Source organism: Oncorhynchus mykiss, chromosome 3 (genome assembly GCF_057628025.1).
Source record: "Oncorhynchus mykiss isolate SJ-2025 chromosome 3, ASM5762802v1, whole genome shotgun sequence".
In the NCBI taxonomy this organism is placed as follows: Eukaryota; Metazoa; Chordata; class Actinopteri; order Salmoniformes; family Salmonidae; genus Oncorhynchus; species Oncorhynchus mykiss.
The window spans coordinates 74,943,478-74,966,982 of NC_143024.1; the positions used below are offsets into that span (position 1 = coordinate 74,943,478).

The 23,505-nt window shown below is 42.1% G+C and overlaps 1 protein-coding gene across 1 annotated transcript; it reads right to left on the bottom strand.

The window, feature by feature from the left end:
* Positions 1-1,981: 1,981 nt before the first annotated feature.
* chmp2ba (charged multivesicular body protein 2Ba) lies at positions 1,982-19,204 on the bottom strand. The gene is made up of 6 exons (XM_036974898.2): positions 18,998-19,204; positions 11,817-11,908; positions 9,043-9,237; positions 7,931-8,033; positions 7,582-7,688; positions 1,982-4,623 (listed from the first exon to the last, which is right to left on the bottom strand). The coding sequence occupies exons 1-6, from the start codon at positions 19,029-19,031 to the stop codon at positions 4,510-4,512; spliced, it is 645 nt and encodes a 214-aa protein (XP_036830793.1). The 5' UTR covers positions 19,032-19,204; the 3' UTR covers positions 1,982-4,509.
* Positions 19,205-23,505: the final 4,301 nt, after the last annotated feature.

Here is a 23,505-nt window from a genome sequence, read left to right on the forward strand (position 1 = left end):
TAGCCCTAACCCCTGACCAATAGAATTTGAGTTCTGGTGTGACCTCATTCCTTTACTGGATCAATTTATGATTCCATGTCTAGCAGTTGTAAAAACGAATGATAGTAATATACTCCCAGGTCTTTGTCATGATCCATTTATCTGAAATGTAATATATGAAACTGAATGATTATGTGCAGTACCAGTCAAAGGTTTGGACACTCCTACTCATTTTATTTATTTTGACTATTTTCTACATTGTAGAATAACAGTGATGACATCAAAACAATGAAATAACACATATGGAATCATGTAGTAACCAAAAAAGTCTTAAACAATCAAAATAAATGTTATATTTGAGATTCTTCAAAGTGGCCACCCTTTACCTTGATGACATCTTTGCACACTCTTGGCATTCTCTCAACCAGCTTTATGAGGAATGCTGGAAAAGCTTCTACATCTGCATTGCTTGCTGTTTGGGGTTTTAGGCTTGGTTTCTGTACAGCAGGGCTTTATAAGTCAATTTGATTGATTGACGGAGTTCCCACATAAGCTGAGCACTTGTTGGCTGCTTTTCCTTCACTCTTCAGTCCAACTCATCCCAAACCATCTCAACTGGGTTGAGGTCAGGTGATTGTGGAGGCCAGGTCATCTGATGCAGCACTCCATCACTCTCCTTCTTGGTCAAATAGCAATTACACAGCCTGGAGGTGTGTTGGGTCATTGTCCTGTTGAAAAACAAATGATAGTCCCACTAAACGCAAACCAGATGTAATGGTGTATCGCTGCAGAAAGCTGTGGTAGCCATGCTGGTTATGTATGCCTGGAATAGAATTGATGTGTCCATACTTTTGACTGGTACTGTAGGTGAACACCTAATTTATTGACAGATTTGTGTTTTCGAGTCAGATATACAGTATCTTCAAACCCAGAGAGAGAGAAGACTATATACAGACATTCGCAGACATTTTGATTTGTAATTAATCAAAACCCACTGTCCCAGTTTTATGTGTCATTTTCCATACTTATTGATTTGTTAATGTGTTTTCCATGAATAAATACATTGAAACCAACAGTGAGGAGAGGAGCTGATGTAGGTGATGGTAGATAAGCACCTGTCTCCCTGTAGCATACTGGAGACATTATACTGCAGCATACAGTGCCTTGCAAAAGTATTCAACCACTTAGCGTTTTTCCTATTTTGTTGCATTACAACCTGTAATTTAAATGGATTTGTATTTCATGTAATGGACATGAATAAAATGGCTTGTTTCACAAAAATTACTAAAATAAAACAATGGAAAAGTGGTGCAGCACATGTATTCATCCTCTTTGCTATGAAATAAGATCTGGTGCAACCAATTACCTTCAGAAGTTACATAATTAGTTAAATAAAGTCCACCTGTGTCACATGAGCTGTCACATGATCTCAGTATACATACATACCAGTATACATACCTGTTCTGAAAGGCCCCAGAGTCCGCAACACCACTAAGCAAGGGGCACCACCAAGCAAGAGGTACCATGAAGACCAAGGAGCTCTCCAAACAGGTCAGGGACAAAGTTGTGGAGAAGTACAGATCAGGGTTGGGTTATAAAAAAATATCAGAAACTTTGAACATCCCACGGAGCGCCATTAAATCCATTATTAAAAAATGGAATGAATATGGCACCACAACAAACCTGCCAAGAGGCCCGCCCACCAAGACTCACGAACCAGGCAAGGAGGGCATTAATCAGAGAGGCAACAAAGAGACCAAAGATAACCCTGAAGGAACTGCAAAGCTCCACAGCGGAGATTGGAGTATCTGTCCATGGGAATTTACAGCCTGTGGTTTATATGGCTCCAGTGAGAGGGAGGCTGTGTGTGACTGTAGCCTCAGCTACATGTAGTTGCAGTTCTGTGCCATGTCTGTCACTTCTACTGTTGACTGTCCCCTTCAATCACTAAATAAAAACACCATTGGTGTGAATGAAGTGTGAAGGTGGTTTGAGCAGCAGATAGTACATGAAGTGATTTTATTCATTTTAAAAGCCATCAAGCCTAAACAGTAGAACTGTACAAACACAGAGGATACATACATTAGTTGACATACTGTACATGGTGGATAAAAGGCATGACAACAACCTTCATTCATTTACATTTCCTGTCTGGAAAATTGCACCACAAATGAAGATGAAGAGAAAGTCATGTAAAAGACAGTGTACCAGTCTCAATGCTTTCCAGTAACAAACATCAAGACAATCATTTTAGCATTCAGTGTTATACCAGTCGACATTAGAAAACCACAAAAGGACCATGAGAGAACATTCTAGGCTGCATGAAATGCTCTTTAGCTGCCATTGCACAATATGTCACTGTCTTCTGACCTGCTCTACAGCATGGTGGAGAGAACTACAGGAAGACAAAACCATTAGTGTCATCTTAGCAAACTATTTGTCCACTCTAGTGTGTGTGCGGTTTAAGAAAACAGCTTCAACAACAGATACGGTAACTGCACAGCAGCCAAGATAAAAAAAAGAGAGAGATGAGGACAGACAGACACACTACTGGTTCCATCCCACATCAGAAAGACAGGACACACAGAGACCAACTAAGACAGACATCTTCAAACTAAAGTACAACTCAGTTGTACAAAACAAGCAATTAAAAGTAACCATTACTTGAAATATGAAGTTTATGATTATTAGTTTGAATTAGCATTAGATTATAATTTGTGTCAAACTGAATCTACAGTTGAAGTCGGAAGTTTACATACACCTTAGCCAAATACATTTCAACTCAGTTTTTCACAATTCCTGACATTTAATTCTAGTAAAAATTCTCTGTCTTAGGTCAGTTAGGCTCACCACTTTATTTTAAGAATGTGAAATGTCAGAATAATAGTAGAGAGAATGATTTATTTCAGCTTTTATTTCTTTCATCACATTCCCAGTGGGTCAGAAGTTTACATACACTCAATTATTATTTGGTAGCATTGCCTTTAAATTGTTGAACTTGGGTCAAACGTTTTGGGTAGCCTCCCACAACAAGTTGGGTGAATTTTGGCCCATTCCTCCTGACAGAGCTGGTGTAACTGAGTCAGGTTTGTAGGCCTCCTTGTTCGCACATGCTTTTTCAGTTCTACCCACAAATGTTCTAAAGGATTGAGGTCAGGGCTTTGCGATGGCCACTCCAATACCTTGACTTGTTGTCCTTAAGCCCTTTTGCCACAACTTTGGAAGACTTGGGGTCATTGTACATTTGGAAGACCCATTTGCGACCAAGCTTTAACTTGGTGTCTTTAACTGATGTCTTGAGATGTTGCTTCAATATATCCACATCATTTTCCTACATCATGAAGCCATCTATTTTGTGAAGTGCACCAGTCCCTCCTGCAGCAAAGCACCCTCACAACATGATGCTGACACCCCCGTGCTTCACGGTAGGGATGGTGTTCTTCGGCTTGCAAGCCTCCCCCTTTTTCCTCCAAACCTAACAATTGTCATTATTGGCAAACAGTTCTATTTTTGTTTCATCAGACCAGAAGACATTTCTCCCAAAAGTACGATCTTTGGCCTCATGTGCAGTTTTTAATGGCGGTTTTGGAGCAGTGGCTGGAGCAGTCTTCCTTGCTGAGCGACCTTTCAGGTTATGTCGATATAGGACTCGTTTTACTGTGGATATAGATACTTTTGTACCCGTTTCCTCCAGCATCTTCTCAAGGTCCTTTGCTGCTGTTCTGGGATTGATTTGCACTTTTCGCACCAAAGTACGTTCATCTCTAGGAGACAGAACGCGTCTCCTTCCTGAGCAGTATAACGGCTGCATGGTCCCATGGTGTTTATACTTGCGTACTATTGTTTGTATAGATGAACGTGGTACCTTCAGGCATTTGGAAATTGCTCCCAAGAATGAACCAGACTTGTGGAGGTCTACAATTGTTTTTCTGAGGTCTTGGCTGATGCATGCACAAAGTAGATGTCCTAACCGACATGCCAAAACTAGTTTGTTAACAAGAAATTTGTGGAGTGGTTGAAAAATGAAATTTAATGACTCCAACCTAAGTGTATGTAAACTTCCGACTTCAACTGTATGTCCCTAACGGATACAACAGTTTGGTCAAGCTGATTCCATAGATTCTCATGCAAAATGTTTATTAGTGAAAAAGTCAAGCATTGTCAGTAGTTCCTAGAGTTCATGTAAGTGGTACTACAGACAGTAGTCTATGACATCACCAGCATCTATAGTACCGTACCTAAAGATGTGAGAGCACAAAAAACATCATTACTTCATCCTCCCACAGGATTGGTCCTTCCAGAATATCATGTATACATTGAAGTCACCGGAGTCAACTGTCTGTATGTACATGAATATCCCATCCTTCAGCAGATTGTAGTTTGGGTCATAATAAGACATTCTATTATTCCATAATGTAGTCACTACCTATTCATAACCAGCCACAGTCTCCCAGTCTCCGACACATGGACCACCAGCCTGCAAGTACACAGACCTAGCCCAAGGTGTGTGTGTGTGTGTGTGTGTCTGTGTTAGTCCACTCCAAGTGCTCTGAGCTGTCTCTCTATCTCATCGTCAGAGATCTGTGTTTTCCGTTTAGGAGAGGCAGAGGGGAGATTCTTCCCTGCTGCTGGGGCTCTCACCATCTGAAAACACACACACATTACAACAGGTTAACACTGACACTGGGCTTACAACACACACATTACAACAGGTTAACACTGACACTGGGCTTACAACACACACATTACAACAGGTTAACACTGACACTGGGCTTACAACACACACATTACAACAGGTTAACACTGACACTGGGCTTACAACACACACATTACAACAGGTTAACACTGACACTGGGCTTACAACACACACATTACAACAGGTTAACACTGACACTGGGCGTACAACACACACATTACAACAGGTTAACACTGACACCGGGCTTACAACACACACATTACAACAGGTTAACACTGACACCGGGCTTACAACACACACATTACAACAGGTTAACACTGACACCGGGCTTACAACACACACATTACAACAGGTTAACACTGACACTGGGCTTACAACACACACATTACAACAGGTTAACACTGACACTGGGCTTACAACACACACATTACAACAGGTTAACACTGACACTGGGCTTACAACACACACATTACAACAGGTTAACACTGACACTGGGCTTACAACACACACATTACAACAGGTTAACACTGACACTGGGCGTACAACACACACATTACAACAGGTTAACACTGACACCGGGCTTACAACACACACATTACAACAGGTTAACACTGACACTGGGCTTACAACACACAGACATTACAACAGCTTAACACTGACACTGGGCTTACAACACACACATTACAACAGGTTAACACTGACACCGGGCTTACAACACACACATTACAACAGGTTAACACTGACACTGGGCTTACAACACACACATTACAACAGGTTAACACTGACACTGGGCTTACAACACACACATTACAACAGGTTAACACTGACACTGGGCTTACAACACACACATTACAACAGGTTAACACTGACACTGGGCTTACAACACACACATTACAACAGGTTAACACTGACACTGGGCGTACAACACACACATTACAACAGGTTAACACTGACACCGGGCTTACAACACACACATTACAACAGGTTAACACTGACACTGGGCTTACAACACACAGACATTACAACAGCTTAACACTGACACTGGGCTTACAACACACACATTACAACAGGTTAACACTGACACCGGGCTTACAACACACACATTACAACAGGTTAACACTGACACTGGGCTTACAACCAGGTCATTGCACCCCCACAAAACTAGAATCGTCCCAGTAGGCAAAATTACTTTGAAAAGACATCTTTGCGAGGACATTGAAGTCAAGGCCGGTCCGGATTGCACTAAAAACTAGAATCGTCCCAGTAGGCAAAATGACTTTGAAAAGACATCTTTGCGAGGACATTGAACTCAAGGCCGGTCCGGACTGCACTAAACAAGACTGTAGCCTACGATGTTGCCTGAAATGTCATTTTATGAACGCCCACCTGTGGTAAGCCTACTGATGGTAAAACACCAAAAAAAAGACATCCAAAAGATGGAGTGTAGCCTACCATGTCAGCCCACAGTGGAATTTTATGAATGCCCATCCATGTGGTAGAGCCACCATTGGCTGTACTAGTCCTGATTCCTGTGACTAATCAATTTGGCTAATTAAGCTCTGAATATCAGCTTCCCAACGTTATCAGGAGTTATCGTGAGCCTATTTGTAATGTATTTACACAGCGGGAGATGCACAAGTATTTTATTTTTCACTATGATCAGCTTGTCAAAAATTGTGGGATACAAACTTGAAACCACTGATCATGACAACTCCTGGACAACAGCTGTGATTGTCCATTCCACTTTGACCTGTCTTGTTTTTAGGATATGTTGTCTGATAACATGACAGCGCATTCTTAATTTGATTGAGCGCCATTTAGGTTAGGCATGATGTAAAAAGTCTCATTACATTGTCATCCATTTTATCTCCAGTCTGTAGGCTACAGAAAAGGCCACATACTGTTTCTACCATATCCTATTTCCGCTACATGATTTATGTTAGATGATCATTTTGACAGACCGTTGGTGGAGCGCAGCAGAGATGCATCTCTCCAACTTCACCCTGGAGAGGCGCGCTGGGAACGGACAAGGTAAATATTTTGACAAAGTGGGCACTGCTTATCACACGGCAGCATCAGCGCTCACCTAAAAAGCCAAAATGACACTGGTTGAGAGAAATTGTCATTGTTTTAGGGCAAAATTATGTGAGGTTTTATGTGTTGTTGGAGGTGCGTCTTGGTCAGTTTAGCTCAGAAAATGGTGCCCTTTTCAATCTGCAGCCACATGTGGCTGCCTAATGAGCGGACCGGCCATGTTTACAACACACATACTAGTGGCTCTTCTGCATTGAGAGCGGTGTGGTGTAGTAACACATGTTGTCCCCCAGGGGGAGTGGGCTCTCTGCCAGATGGGGACAGCCACTAACGGCCTCTCATATATCATCATGCACAGGCAGACTACAGGCACAACCCAACCCGGCTACCTTCCCATACAGCACATATTGACAGACATGCAGGCACAATCTACAGACTACCTTCCCATAAGAACAGGCAGGCTAAGGGCTACCCCCCTCTCCTCCAGCTGCCTGTCTGCATGTCTGCTACACCTCACAGCATCCAGATGGAAGAAGGCATTGAGATGGTATAGGATCTCTTACCTTTCCAGAGGACTGCTTATAGAGGGGCAGTGACTGTGGTATGGTATAGGACTATCTCTTACCTTTCCAGAGGACTGCTTATAGAGGGCAGTGACTGTGGTATGGTATAGGACTATCTCTTACCTTTCCAGAGGACTGCTTATAGAGGGAAGTGACTGTGGTATGGTATAGGACTATCTCTTACCTTTCCAGAGGACTGCTTATAGAGGGAAGTGACTGTGGTATGGTATAGGACTATCTCTTACCTTTCCAGAGGACTGCTTATAGAGGGGAAGTGACCTTGGTATGGTATAGGACAGTATATCTTACCTTTCCAGAGATCTCAATGCCAATCTCATCCAGAACCTGGTTCACAATGTCCTGAGATTCTTCCTCGTCACCTGACTCGTCAAATATCTCATCTAACGTATCGTTGACTGGAGGGATGAAGGGAGAGGAGTAAACAGGAAGGGGGAGGGGGCAGACAGAGAGAGGTAGAGACAGAGGTACTAGTCAGTTTACCGTAAAGCTGTGAGTTAACAGGTCTTTGAAAGACCAGGCGAACACATTGATCTGCATGGAGTTTTTGGTTTGGACTTGACTGTTTTTCTTTGTTACTATTGTGCATATTTTAAATATTTAAATCCTAGGCTAGGGAGCCAATGACAGCAGCTCTTACTCATGTCCTCTGTCATGCCCATCTTCATGTTCTCCTTCTGGAAGTCCTGCATGGTCTGGAGGGTCTTCTGAGGATCCATCTTCTTGTTCACCGCCTGCATTGTCTGGACAACACACAGACACACAAGAGTTACAACACAAATACTACTACACTATACTGCACAGACAATACACAACTCCCAGAGCATGTACACACATTATCAACACAGAGGGATCCTCTTCTTTCTGTGTGTTGGCACAGCCTTGGCCTAGTTTCACTCCGGAGCCTAAAATATCCAAACGAGCTGCACACACTGCCTCTAATTAGATGTCATTTGCATATTGTCCCCAAACTGTTTGAGAGTGTCCCTGTTTCTAGAGGTTTCTCTGCAGCTGCATATTGGTGTGTGTCTGTACATAGAGGCTGGTTTGGCATTTTTGGTGAAAAGTTTGTACTTTCTCCTCCACAATGAAGACAAATGGTCGTACCCAGAGTAGCAGGAGTCATAGAAGGATACACACACATTCAGCTACATTCTACCACCTCAGAATGGTGAGCTGTTTTCCCTAAACACGATCAGTTCATCACTTTGTTTCAGCTAATCACCATCCTGATTATGATTCATTAACAGACAGCTTTGAATGAGAAAAAAAAGATAGATCATTAATACATGAATAACAACATTAACAAATACTTAGTGACTGTAACTAGTTCACGGTCCAAGCCTAAACACGATGGGCTAATATAGTCCTATAACTGGGCTAATTAGATATGCTGCTTTGAACATGACCGGAAGCCTAACTGATAACAGCTAAGATGTGTATGGATGTCATCTGTGTGTCTGAGCTGTAAACAGGTGTAGGATGGAGGATCTCCACCCAGTCAGACAAACATTACCATCCTGAGGGGATGACAGGAAATAATAGACAGACTAAGAGACTAATTATTACACACTCGGGAGGAGAATAATCCTTTGAAGTGTTCTGCTGTTTTTGGAGAAGCTGTTTGAATGTTTTAACTGGGTTAGTGGACCTGCTTTTGGCCTCAATTACCCAGACACACAGAAACACATAGATGTATGTGCGGAGCTACTCCACAACAAATGCTCCAACTTGGTGTATGGTGCTCTTTACCTTAGCCGTAGCAGACATGGCTCCTGCCATCTTCATCTGGGAGTTCATGACCTTGGTCTGTGTAGACATGGAGGTGACCTTTGAACTGACGGCGTAGGTCCTGTTCTTCTGTTTCCTCAGCTGGACCAGCTGCTTGGCCAGGATCTTGCAGGCCTCCCGGTTCCCAGACTTAGCCATCTTCTTTATCTCCATCTCCTAGGAGGGAAGGAACAGGAGCAGAATTATCAAGGGGGAGCTTCTGACTGGCTTTAAATCAGGAAACTTCACTACACTCATACTGTTTACATAAATACATACACATACTGTATACAATACATATACATCAGGTTCCCCAGAGAGCCCTGTTAGAGTATAAACAGTGTAAATAGTATGATTTGGCAATGGTCTAAACACCTGAAAGCTACCGGCCTCTCTTAGCTTCGATAAACACATGAAATCAGCCTCTCGCCCTGAGGAAACACACACCGCAAGGCTGTACATGTCCTCTGGGAAACAGTACATATTCAGCTGCAGCCCTGGGAGTGTTTGTGTTTGTTCTGAAGAGCCAGACCTGAAAACAATTATTTATTAATGATCATCATTACAGTTTACAGGATTAATACTCCCAAATGCTCCACCCCTTCCCTCTGCCAGTGCGTATGAGGGTTAAACTGCCATTAGGCAGTGCTGCGTAAGGTGGAGAGGAGCTGAGCTGAGGGAAGGAGCTGATTGAAGTGCTCTCCTCAGGTAGAGAACTCTGGTAAACAGCTGAGGAGGCTCATTACATAACCCTCAGAGATATACACAGGTGGTGTCTGTCTGCCTGCTAACTAGAATAGACAGAAAATATAAGACCTAAGCATCTTAATAATTATGCTTATATTTAATATCTGCCATAGAGCAAACATGATGCTGCAAATATTGAACAGTGGGAATCTAGGATGATCTAGCTGAGTTTCAGTGTTGACTGACTGAGATGATGAGTGTTGCTGATGTGAGCTTATTACTGATGTTCAACAGACAGACAGACAGACAGACAGACAGACAGACAGACAGACAGACAGACAGAGAAAAAGAGAGAAAGCTAGAGAACGGGAGAGAGAGAGAACGAGAGAGAGAACGAGAGAGAGAACGAGAACGAGAGAGAGAACGAGAGAGAGAGAGAGAACGAGAGAGAGAGAGAGAACGGGAGAGAGAGAGAGAACGGGAGAGAGAGAGAACGGGAGAGAGAACGAGAGAGAGAGAACGGGAGAGAGAGAGAACGAGAGAGAGAACGAGAGAGAGAGAACGAGAGAGAGAGAACGAGAGCGAGAGAACGAGAGCGAGAGAGGGAGAGAGAACGAGAGAGAGAGAGAGAACGAGAGAGAGAGAGAACGAGAGTGAGAGAGAGAACGAGAGCGAGAGAGAACGAGAGCGAGAGAGAGAACGAGAGCGAGAGAGAGAACGAGAGCGAGAGAACGAGAGAGAGAACGAGAGAGAGAGAGAGAGAATGGGAGAGAGAGAGAACGGGAGAGAGAGAGAGAGAACGGGAGAGAGAGAGAGAACGAGAGAGAGAACGGGAGAGAGAGAGAGAACGGGAGAGAGAGAGAACGGGAGAGAGAGAGAGAACGAGAGAGAGAACGAGAGAGAGAGAGAACGAGAGAGAGAGAGAGAGAGAACGAGAGAGAGAACGAGAGAGAGAGAGAGAGAGAGAGAGAGAGAGAGAGAGAGAACGAGAGAGAGAGAAACTATGTTGCTATCTTTTTGGGGAGCTTGCTGAAAGACCCAGTAGTCTCTGTGTTAGTGATAATAATATGGACATCAGTTGTGTTTTTGGGGGAGCTTGCTGAAAGACCCAGTAGTCTCTGTGTTAGTGATAATAATGTGGACATCAGTTGTGTTTTTGGGGAGCTTGCTGAAAGACCCAGCAGTCTCTGTGTTAGTGATAATAATATGGACATCAGTTGTGTTTTTGGGGAGAAGCTGAAAGACCCAATAGTCTCTGTGTTAGTGATAATAATGTGGACATCAGTTGTGTTTTTGGGGAGCTTGCTGAAAGACCCAGTAGTCTCTGTGTTAGTGATAATAATGTGGACATCAGTTGTGTTTTTGGGGAGCTTGCTGAAAGACCCAGTAGTCTCTGTGTTAGGAGTCTAATAATAATGAGGAGTCTCCCAGCACAGCAACTACAGCAGCCCCAGCAGAGCAAGAGCAAACAGAGACCGGGAAAGCTGTGTGTGGTGTGTGTGTGTGTGTGTGTGTGTGTGTGTTAAACTGTAAAATAGGTCACTACCTCTTCTTAGAGAATAGATTTTTCAGACCAACAAAAATAGTAACTAGATTAATTAGGAGAGATATTAATGAGTAATAAAAAGCTGGTCCCTTGGGAGGCAATTCTGTCCTGTGTGATGTTTACTTAAAACAACAGCAGGACACCACTCTTCCTTTCATCTTTCTGACATAGGATGAAATGGAGGGGAAATGTTGTATTCTGCTGTTCACACAGCCCTGTCATGACTCTGTGTTCTACCTCCTCTCTCCCCTGTAGCTATCTACCTGTCCAATCCTGTCCTTTCTATCTCAGCCATTAGCGAAGCAGCCTATAGGCCTAATAGACAGATCAGGAAAGGGATGTGAGTTGAGGTAGGGGGTAGGATGGAGCAGGATTAGCCTACAGTCATTTACACACGTTTGATGCAATCAGCAGCAATCTACAGAAAAGGTACTACTGAGAAACTAATACCTGCCTCCATCCTACCAGCACTTCATAGAGTGAGTGATGTGTGTGTGTGTGTGTGTGTGTGTGTGTGTCTCACCATTTGTTTCTCTTGTTTCTCCAGAGCAGCTCTGTCTCTAGTGATCTGTCTCTGAGTACCACGAAGCTCCTTAGTCTGTTCCTTTATAATGTCTGAGAGAGAGAGAGAGAAAATGTTTACTCTACAAACATACACAGTTATTGAATCAAAATTATTTATGACTTACAGCTCATTCACACAGTTATGCTTGGCATTGTGCTAGGCCTTCTGTAAAAGCTATAGAAGCATGGTACCATTATGGGGTAGTAGACCAGGACAATAGCTCTAGACTAGACATTTCTCATTAACAGGGCTGAGGCTGGAATCTAAACCATCCCTGCCTCACTCTCCATTACCCAGACAGGGCGTGTGTATAACACAGTCAGACCACACGCCCTGCTCCAAATACCACTCTCCATTACCCTGATAGGGCGTGTGTATAACACAGTACGAAACACACGCCCTGCTCCAAATACCACTCTCCATTACCCTGATAGGGCATGTGTATAACACAGTCTGAAACACACACCCTGCTCCAAATACCACTCTCGATTACCCTGATAGGGCGTGTGTATAACACAGTCTGAAACACACGCCCTGCTCCAAATACCACTCTCCATTACCCTGATAGGGCGTGTGTATAACACAGTCTGAAACACACGCCCTGCTCCAAATACCACTCTCCATTACCCTGATAGGGCGTGTGTATAACACAGTCTGAAACACACGCCCTGCTCCAAATACCACTCTCCATTACCCTGATAGGGCGTGTGTATAACACAGTACGAAACACACGCCCTGCTCCAAATACCACTCTCCATTACCCTGATAGGGCGTGTGTATAACACAGTCTGAAACACACGCCCTGCTCCAAATACCACTCTCCATTACCCTGATAGGGCGTGTGTATAACACAGTCTGAAACACACGCCCTGCTCCAAATACCACTCTCCATTACCCTGATAGGGCGTGTGTATAACACAGTCTGAAACACACGCCCTGCTCCAAATACCACTCAACTTCTACACGATAGAAGTGGATTATTTCTTAAAGTACAGAGGGACCAACACTAAAGAGAGCTCAGCATCTAACTCTTATAGTTCAGATAGACCCAAACAGCCCTTCATAACATAGTATTTATACTTTTACAAACGTAGGCAGGGTAAACTGTGTGGCAGGGTAAACTGTGTGGCAGGGTCAACTGTGTGGCAGGGTCAACTGTGTGGCAGGGTCAACTGTGTGGCAGGGTCAACTGTGTGGCAGGGTCAACTGTGTGGCAGGGTCAACTGTGTGGCAGGGTAAACTGTGTGGCAGTGTAAACTGTGTGGCAGTGTAAACTGTGTGGCAGGGTCAACTGTGTGGCAGGGTCAACTGTGTGGCAGGGTCAACTGTGTGGCAGGGTCAACTGTGTGGCAGGGTAAACTGTGTGGCAGGGTAAACTGTGTGGCAGGGTAAACTGTGTGGCAGGGTCAACTGTGTGGCAGGGTCAACTGTGTGGCAGGGTAAACTGTGTGGCAGGGTAAACTGTGTGGCAGGGTAAACTGTGTGGCAGGGTAAACTGTGTGGCAGGGTAAACTGTGTGGCAGGGTCAACTGTGTGGCAGGGTCAACTGTGTGGCAGGGTCAACTGTGTGGCAGGGTCAACTGTGTGGCAGGGTAAACTGTGTGGCAGGGTAAACTGTGTGGCAGGGTAAACTGTGTGGCAGAAGTGTGGACTCGAGTCACAAATATGATGATTTGCAACTCAACTTTGACTTTAACACCAATGACTTGTGACTTGACTTAGACTTGAGCCTTATGACTCGACCTGACTTGATACCCTCCCCAAGCCCAAATATATAAAATTATGCTATTAAAAAAAGTGTACAGCGCATCAACTCTTCATTTAACGGATTAAAGTTTGAATCAGACAACAGCCAATTAAATTGTACCAGCTGAGAAAAAGTTGCGTGTGGCTATGCAGAGGAATGTCTGCGGGTGAATTCAGATGGAGCTCTTGGAAAGATGATAACCCAAATTATTATTTTCGGATATAAAGATGACCTGTATCAACAAAAAACGGACTGCAACTTGTAAACCATGTGGGAAGAAAATGACAGACGGAGGCGCAACAATTTCCAACTTTGTTCGACATTTGAAGCTGCACAAAGAACGGTAAGTCGAGGCTAATATAGCCGACAGCTATATCATTTATAACTTTACTAGTGTAGCATGTAGGCTAATATAGCCGACAGCTATATATTTTATTACTTTACTAGTGTATCATGTAGGCCAATATAGCCGACAGCTATATCATTTATAACTTTACTAGTGTATCATGTAGGCTAATATAGCCGACAGCTATATATTTTATTACTTTACTAGTGTATCATGTAGGCTAATATAGCCGACAGCTACATCATTTATAACTTTACTAGTGTATCATGTAGGCTAATATAGCCGACAGCTATATCATTTATAACTTTACTAGTGTATCATGTAGGCTAATATAGCCGACAGCTATATATTTTATTACTTTACTAGTGTATCATGTAGGCTAATATAGCCGACAGCTACATCATTTATAACTTTACTAGTGTATCATGTAGGCTAATATAGCCGACAGCTATATCATTTATAACTTTACTAGTGTATCATGTAGGCTAATATAGCCGACAGCTATATCATTTATAACTTTACTAGTGTATCATGTAGGCCAATATAGCAGACAGCTATATCATTTATAACTTTACTAGTGTATCATGTAGGCTAATATAGCCGACAGCTACATCATTTATAACTTTACTAGTGTATCATGTAGGCTAATATAGCCGACAGCTATATCATTTATAACTTTACTAGTGTATCATGTAGGCTAATATAGCCGACAGCTACATCATTTATAACTTTACTAGTGTATCATGTAGGCTAATATAGCCGACAGCTATATCATTTATTACTTTACTGGTGTATCATGTAGGCTAATATAGCCGACAGCTATATCATTTATAACTTTACTAGTGTATCATGTAGGCTAATATAGCCGACAGCTATATCATTTATAACTTTACTAGTGTATCATGTAGGCTAATATAGCCGACAGCTATATCATTTATAACTTTACTAGTGTATCATGTAGGCTAATATAGACGACAGCTATATCATTTATAACTTTACTAGTGTATCATGTAGGCTAATATAGCCGACAGCTATATCATTTATAACTTTACTAGTGTATCATGTAGGCTAATATAGCCGACAGCTATATAATTTATAACTTTACTAGTGTATCATGTAGGCTAATATAGCCGACAGCTATATCATTTATAACTTTACTAGTGTATCATGTAGGCTAATATAGCCGACAGCTATATATGTTATTTCTTTACTAGTGTATCATGTAGGCTAATATAGCCGACAGCTATATCATTTATAACTTTACTAGTGTATCATGTAGGCTAATATAGCCGACAGCTATATATGTTATTTCTTTACTAGTGTATCATGTAGGCTAATATAGCCGACAGCTATATATGTTATTTCTTTACTAGTGTATCATGTAGGCTAATATAGCCGACAGCTATATATGTTATTTCTTTACTAGTGTATCATGTAGGCTAATATAGCCGACAGCTATATATGTTATTTCTTTACTAGTGTATCATGTAGGCTAATATAGCCGACAGCTATATATGTTATTTCTTTACTAGTGTATCATGTAGGCTAATATAGCCGACAGCTATATATGTTATTTCTTTACTAGTGTATCATGTAGGCTAATATAGCCGACAGCTATATATGTTATTTCTTTACTAGTGTATCATGTAGGCTAATATAGCCGACAGCTATATATGTTATTTCTTTACTAGTGTATCATGTAGGCTAATATAGCCGACAGCTATATATTTTATTACTTTACTAGTGTATCATGTAGGCTAATATAGCCGACAGCTATATATTTTATTACTTTACTAGTGTATCATGTAGGCTAATATAGCCGACAGCTATATATTTTATTACTTTACTAGTGTATCATGTAGGCTAATATAGCCGACAGCTATATCATTTATAACTTTACTAGTGTATCATGTAGGCTAATATAGCCGACAGCTATATCATTTATAACTTTACTAGTGTATCATGTAGGCTAATGTAACTTTAAATCAATGAGCCTCCACACAGTCAGTCAGTGCGGGAACGTGATCATTGTACCCAAGACTGAGCTACAACTGGCTAGGCAGTTGGTAGCCTTAATCCTGACTGATGTTACTGGTGTTCCTAAAACCATTGACATACGTTAGCCTACTGTAACCACACAGAGTGTGTGTGTGTGTTAAGGTTGGGCGATTGTGTACAAGCCTACATCGCCCGATTGCACCCCATAGCGATCCTCGATAGACGATCACTATTGGGTGGGTGGGGGGGGGGGGTTCTTTCTCATGGCTACCCATGTATTTCCATGGAAATATAACGTTTATTTGGAAATAAATAAATATAGATAGATATTTTTAAAAGCATTCATGATTTGTGTAAATGTAATATACTAACTATTACTCTTGTTAAAAATATGAAATGGTATTACATTTGGTGAAGAGTACATTACGACTTGTTTAGGACTCGAAACTCAAAGTTTAGGACTTGACGGTCTTGACTTGAGACTTGATGGTCTTGACTTGGACTTGCCTTTCTTGACTTGGGACTTGAGTGCTAAGACTTGAGACTTACTTGTGACTTGTAAAACAATGATTTGGTCCCACCTCTGCTATGTGGTGTCAACAAATAAGAATCAATGTTTTAAGACAGGATATAACCCTTGAAGTGTAGCATCAAGGGGACCATATTGAAGTGAAGAAGAGGGGGCATGCATGAAGAGAGTCATACAGGAGCAGTCCCTAAGACAGACACACACACACACACACACACACACACACACACACACACACACACACACACACACACACACACAGCTGTGAATGTGTCCCGGTCATCCCAGCTCCTGTATTAGGGTAGAGGACACGGTCCCCTACACTGCTATTAGCCAGAGATTCTCCCTACAGTGGAGTGGGTACCAGTAGCTCTAACACCAGCCTCTAAATTGAGCCTCTAACGCCATACTCTAAATTCAGCCCCTAAATTCAGCCTCTAACACCAGACTCAAATTCAGCCCCTAAATTCAGCCTCTAACGCCAGACTCAAATTCAGCCTCTAAATTCAGCCTCTAAATTCAGCATCTGTTGACCCTCTCTTTCACTACTGGATCAAAATGCTACATATTCAAAGAAAATTACTTTTCTTAAAAGGGTTTTCCTCAAAACTAAAGAGAAGTATATATAAAACATTTAAAAACAATATTTTTGTGTTAGAAAATATCATTTCCTCAGTGAAAGTCCAAACTGAAGCATGGCAGCAGTGAATGTTGTGTTATAAAGCATGTCAATCTTTTAGAGTAAAATGCCTGGCGAGAGTGATAGAGAACTTATATATATATATATATATATATATATATAACATTTCTCTCTCATATATATATCCCCACTGCAGAAAAGTTAAATAAATGTTTTTGCAGATTAATAGGCTCTCAAAATTTGACAAAATTACCCTAAAGTAGAAAATGTTGACAAAAAAATTAACTAAAATAGTGAAAATCCTTGCTATAGGTACCAGAGCCTCTCAGAGAGAGAAGGCTGGACCACTTGTGAGAGTGAAGCGTAGTATCTACGTACAGGGTGACGTATTGACAACGTCTAAAAGAGGGTGGGGTATCATCTATAAAACTCCACCAGCTAACCTCCACCCGCCATCGCACCCCCGCACGCCACTACACGCCCTACTATGGGATACCACTGCTTCTCGACAACGGGCAACCTTGGCACGCCACGTCCAGAGAGAGAAGAGGAGATATCCTATCAGCTATCTGACCTTAATAAAGGTACAGCAAAATGACAGTAAGTGAATATTCTTTATCAATGACACTGTGGTCATGGAATGACTTTTTCACATTGAATGAGATAAACTTGAAATTGAATTAGATGGAAACTTTAATAAAGTAATTAGTGATTTAGCTATAATTGATGCATTATATTTTCTAAATAGCCTGAAGAGTTATTGCATTTTGACCTCGTAAGGTTGATGGCCATTAAGCAAGACATTTTAACTGATAGGCATTAGGCCCAGTATTTCAATGGCTCAAGGCAATATAAGATGGAGACATTTCTTCCTCTTCTTAACCTTTGTTATCGAGGTAAGACACATTGAGATAATTTTTTTCACGAGACCTGAAAATCTATATTTTGGGGTTCTCCGTTCAACATATTGCTACATCTTCAAAGAGAGAGAGACAGAGAGACAGAGACAGACAGACAGACATAGTTAGTTAGTTAGTTAGTTAGTTGTGCATTGACTGATGAATTTGTTTCCCATGCATCACATTTGACAACTCTGAGACAGGAACACTGAAATAAGTGTTTTACAGTCCTAAACATATCCTAATAAAAATATTGACATCATCATCACTTAACTTAAGAGCCATTTTGTGGGGGTTTGGGGCAGTAGAGGGACTGGAGCAGACTATTGTCAACATAACCTATATCCATCTGTCTTTTAATAAACAGAATGAAGTAACGCAATCATTCAACACCAGTATCTATGGATCACACGATTCTCTCACTAGCTCTGTCTAAATCTGAACAAAGCTTTCTTACAGGAGTTACACTGCTAGATGCTGTTCCTTGGAATGGATATGTTGCAGTCAGCAGGTAAGTTACAAAGTAACACTTGAACATACTGTAGACAGCGTCATCACATCAATTGAACAATGTACCAATGTCTGCAGCTACACTGTAACTGTTCACCAGTTACACGATGGTCATAAATTGTGACAGACAACACAGAACAGTGTTTTTTTTAAACAACTTTACCAGCTACCTTCACTAATACACAGACAAGTGGAATTGTATGTCTAGTTTCAGGCAGCCAGTTTATAAATATCCTTGGTATTTCAGCTAATCCTCATTAACACACAATCTAACTTTAGAGGATTCAACGTTGACCGATTTTGATTTCGTAACATAAACATGAATCGTGACTTTTCAAACTGGTATCAGTTAAACTGGTAAAACAGGCTTGTTCAGTAGCCTATGCTCGTTAGTGGCGGACTGGCTCTCACCAAATCAAACAACTTTGTTCATTTGTTACAAGTCTACAATCAGTGTAAAACAAACTTACCATCGACTGTCTTCTTCTTGAATAGAGATGCCATGGCGCACAAATGAAAACTAAAACCTTTTAATACTAAAAACAACTTCTCCGCTCCCCGACGGTCACCAGCTAAACTGTCGCCCTATCAACAATCTGAGATTTCCTGGTCGAAGTGCTTCCACAGCTTCTCACATGACAGCCCCGACTCTCTGACGACACCAAGTCCAGTTCCTCGAGTCTCCTGTAGAGCGCGGTACTGTTCCAACTTAAAACTGACGCATTCTACCAGTCATTACAACCCGCACAGTGAATTCTGTAAGAACTGTGGTAGATAAAAGCCATAAAAGTAATAAGTGATGATTTGGTCAACTCTGCTCTGAAATTGCAGAGACTGAGGAGAAAAAGAGGATTAGTCACTTGAAAGCAAGTGTAGGTCGAGCGCAGGCCATATTCATTAGAATTTGGGTTTTCAGTTTTGCATATTGGATTATGCCCCTATTAGAAAATATCTTTCTATGTACATGTTTTTATATGTACATTTTCTATGTACATGTCTTTTCTATGTACATAGAAATATAGCAATCGCTAGGGATTCTTATGTCTGTGTGTGTGTCTCTGTGTGCGCTCATGTGTGTGTGTGTGTATGTGTGTGTGTCTGGGTGTGTTAAGAAGCTATGAAAATGTAAAGTACCATGTACATAAAAACAACCACATAGGGAGTGCTAGACATAAAAACACTTCCTACAGCTTTAAACCACCATCAATTATTTTGTTCTCCTTTCATCCTCATCTCACTGGATAATGTTACCACTGAGGTCAGGGACATTCATAGGATGGTTTCTCTTCATATTCATGCAGCAACTTCTGCAGTCTGATCACTTGAACCCATAACCAACTCAATCCCATGGCAATGCTGAGTTCCCTCCATTTGGTTCAATGGAAAAGAAGGGAGTAGAGAAGAGGAAAATAGGAGAGGAAGAGACGGGAGTTCTGGCTCAAAATGAAAGGATGGGGTACAAGTACAGGAGGAGAGGAGAAGATAACAGATGATAGTGAGGTGACTTTGAGAAGACAGATGAGAGGTGGTTTAGTAGCCTTCAGCTCACCCCCCTCTCCATCCCAGCGGGGGCGAGCAGCGTCCTGGGGCGTTGTTCTAGTTAAGGTTATTAGGGAGATATTGGGTCTAATCAGTAGTAGACTACAGGGAACATCACTACCACTACCACAGGCCCAGAGGTGATCCATCCAGCCAGCCCCCAGCACACAGGCCCTCTACAGCACCCTTCGTAATGGCACAAACAACAGCCTGCTGTATTTGCTGTGAATGCAGTCTTCAGTTATATTAAATATTTACATCTAATATTGGAGGGAAGGGAGGGGGGACATGTTGAGGCCATTAAATGAGAATTCCTTCTGTGGCATTTTTTAAAATGTATCTCTCTGTTGTATCGCTCTTTCTCTCTCTCTGTCTCTTGCTCTCTCTCTCTCTCTCTCTCTCTCTCTCTCTCTCTCTCTGTTGTATCGCTCTCCCTCTCTTTCTCTCCCTCTCTTTCTCTCGCTCTCTCTCTGTTGGTGGTTTTGCCTGAGGCGAACAGACGTTTAATGTTAACGTGTTGCTAACTAACGACACAGACAGACAGACAGCAGAGATGTCATGTGTGAAATTAGATCCCAGTACAATCACTGGGAATCTCTGAGAATCACCTCTAATAAAATCCATGTAGACTCACTGTAGTGCAATCCAAATGCAACGCATAATGAAATATGTTTTCCCTTCAGGAATGCTGAAGGGTTGAATGATGACTCAGTACAGGAACATGGGCTTTTATCTTTTTTTCTTCTCAATTATTATACCTATATATGTCAACTGGTTCCATTTCATTTACGATCTGATGCATGTGATCGACATTACTCTAGCATTGTTCATATTCAGCATGTATTCAAGCAGGAGTAAATTCTGATTTAATTGACATGACCATCCACCAGTTCTGAGTTCATGCCTGGCTGGTATAATATGTATGATATGTGACACGTTACAAGTTATGGTGTTATGGTGCTTTGCTAACACATTCAGACACAGGCAGAGACAGGCCCAGGACTCAGAGTGGTAGCAGGGGATTTAAACAGCAAGACACTCTAGTTGATGGATGGATTCTGTCGACTACACCGGGACAGATAGAGGGGAGGATGGAGGGGGGTGACAGGGAAAGAGGAAAGGAGGAGAGGGTCAGTGAGTCAGTGAGTGACTCTCCTACCTTAGCCCATGTGAAGAATGAGAGAGAGGTGTGTTTCTCTCAGGCACAGGGCAGCAGGGGAATGTGTTTAATATGAGATGATCTTCCCTGGTGGGTTAGCTCATCACTAACAGCCTGGAGCAGAGCATGCACGCACACACACATATGCACACACACACTGTACCCACAACTTTCAAACAGAAAATGAAGGTAATTGACATTGTCTGTGAATATGAGTAATAATCCATTCATTCAGTCACTTACTCCACTGATAATGTAAAGTAGGTCAAATTGGGATGTTCTACTATTGTTTAAACCTTTTCTCTGCTGACATCTCACTGGGGAGTCAGGCTACTAATGGAGACACTCATTATTCCAGCCAATGACAAGCTGTTATCCTCAGGAACCTCTAGCCCGAGGACAACAATCTGAAACAGGTATGGAACATCAAGTCCCTCTCCTCTACCTCAGTCTCTCCCGTCAGTCCTCTCTCTCCACACCATCCACCTCTCTGAGCCCTGCATGACATGCCCTTCTCCTGTTCCCTCCTCGTCTTTATCTCCATTACCAGATACATCCCGCGCGCAGAATCAGGTCTTTCTGTCTCTGCTCTATCGTGATCTCCTGAAACACAAGCTCTGAGGGTCAAACGACAGATCCTTCTGCCTCCATTCTCCTCGCTTCCTCAGTCTCCCGTCCCTTCTACCACCCCACCACCACCGCCCTGGGGCAGGACAGAGCCAGTATTAGTCAGGGGAGGGAGGGAGGCTGGTGAATATTATTAGCATAGGGAATTAGATTCATTAAGGAGGGAAGGGCAGAGAGGACGAGTCCTGCAGTCAGTGACGAGAGGGGACAGCCAGACACTCCATACAGTCGCACACAAGACATGCACACACATGCACACATACGTCCAGGATGCCCAGTGCATTAATGTAGGCAATTATATTCAGACAGTCAGAAATGTGTGTTAAAGACCTTCTTTAATTCCTCAAGGTGCTAGCAAGGCAGAAACAATTTATCTGTCTGTAAGTACTCTCGTTGATGCCTTTAATTCCTGTGCTTTATAAAACGACTCAGGCTCCTTTCACTCTCCCCCATTGTTTTAGTCCTTCAAGAAAATGTACATCTAATCGACATTCTATCCAGTCTTTCTATGGTTTGATGGAGGCATACTATCTAAACAGGAGGAGAGAGAAAGCAGACAGTGATTACATGATGTGGTTTAATTAGGAGATAATCTGCTGATCTGCTATGTTGGGAATAACAACAGCACATACAGAGAGAAACAATTAGTATGTAGACCAAGATGGAAGTGAATTGTAACACATACTAAATGCATTATACTGTGAAATGACTTCTCTTTTCTCTCCCTCACCTGACCATTTCCAATTACCTCTTTGTCTTCCTATCAGACCATTCAAGGAGGCTCCTCCATCAATCCAGACAGTCGTTGAGTCTACAACACCTCATTAAATAATTCTCAGTATTCACTCCTGTCTCTGTTATCATCTCATATGAAAACTGGTGATTTTTAATAGAGCATGTTATTATATTAATATTGTAATTATCTGGTTATAAAGGCCTGATCTGTCAGCCCAGAGAGATCTGAGTCCTCCACTGGTCACTTCATTAACACACTCCTGACACGTATGGCCCTGGACTGCCATCGCGGAGGAGGACACGCACACGTGCGGGATTCCCTTTGTGGAATCCAATTAAAAGTCCCATTGACATTCCGGTCCTGCGTGGCAGTATGATATCAGTATGATAGCTAAAACAGCAGGAACAATTAAAAATGTGATTATCTTGGACTGTGTTACATTATATTGTGATTATATTAGCCACTGGGTGGTATGACATTGGACGCTCATCCAGTGTCCCACCCACATACTGTCGAAAAAGAAGGAATACATCTAAAACTGAGGCTTGAATGCAAAATACAGATGTTTATTTTGACATAACAATAATCATTTATTTAAACCACCACCCACTATTAACCCATAAATGATCATGTGTTAAAATATTATTTACTCAAGTCAGCCCCCCAATAACACTCCTCCTGTATGTACCTATTGTTTTAATGGGAAACATAATATAAACAATAAAATCTGTCTGTCTGTTGGTCTGTTGGTCTGTTGGTCTGTCTGTCTGTCTGTCTGTCTGTCTGTCTGTCTGTCTGCCTGCCTGCCTGCCTGCCTGCCTGCCTGCCTGTCTGTCTGTCTGTCTGTCTGTCTGTCTGTCTGTCTGTGGGTCTGTCTGTCTGTCTGCCTGCCTGCCTGCCTGTCTGTCTGTCTGTCT

Excerpts from the sequence above, each read along its gene's own strand:
- chmp2ba (XM_036974898.2), bottom strand. The coding sequence starts at position 19,031 with ATGGCATCTCTATTCAAGAAGAAGACAGTCGATG. Across the intron at positions 9,238-11,816 it reads AGAAACAAGAGAAACAAATG|GAGATGGAGATAAAGAAGAT; the intron begins GTGAGACACACA and ends CTTCCCTCCTAG. Across the intron at positions 8,034-9,042 it reads CCATGTCTGCTACGGCTAAG|ACAATGCAGGCGGTGAACAA; the intron begins GTAAAGAGCACC and ends TGTGTTGTCCAG.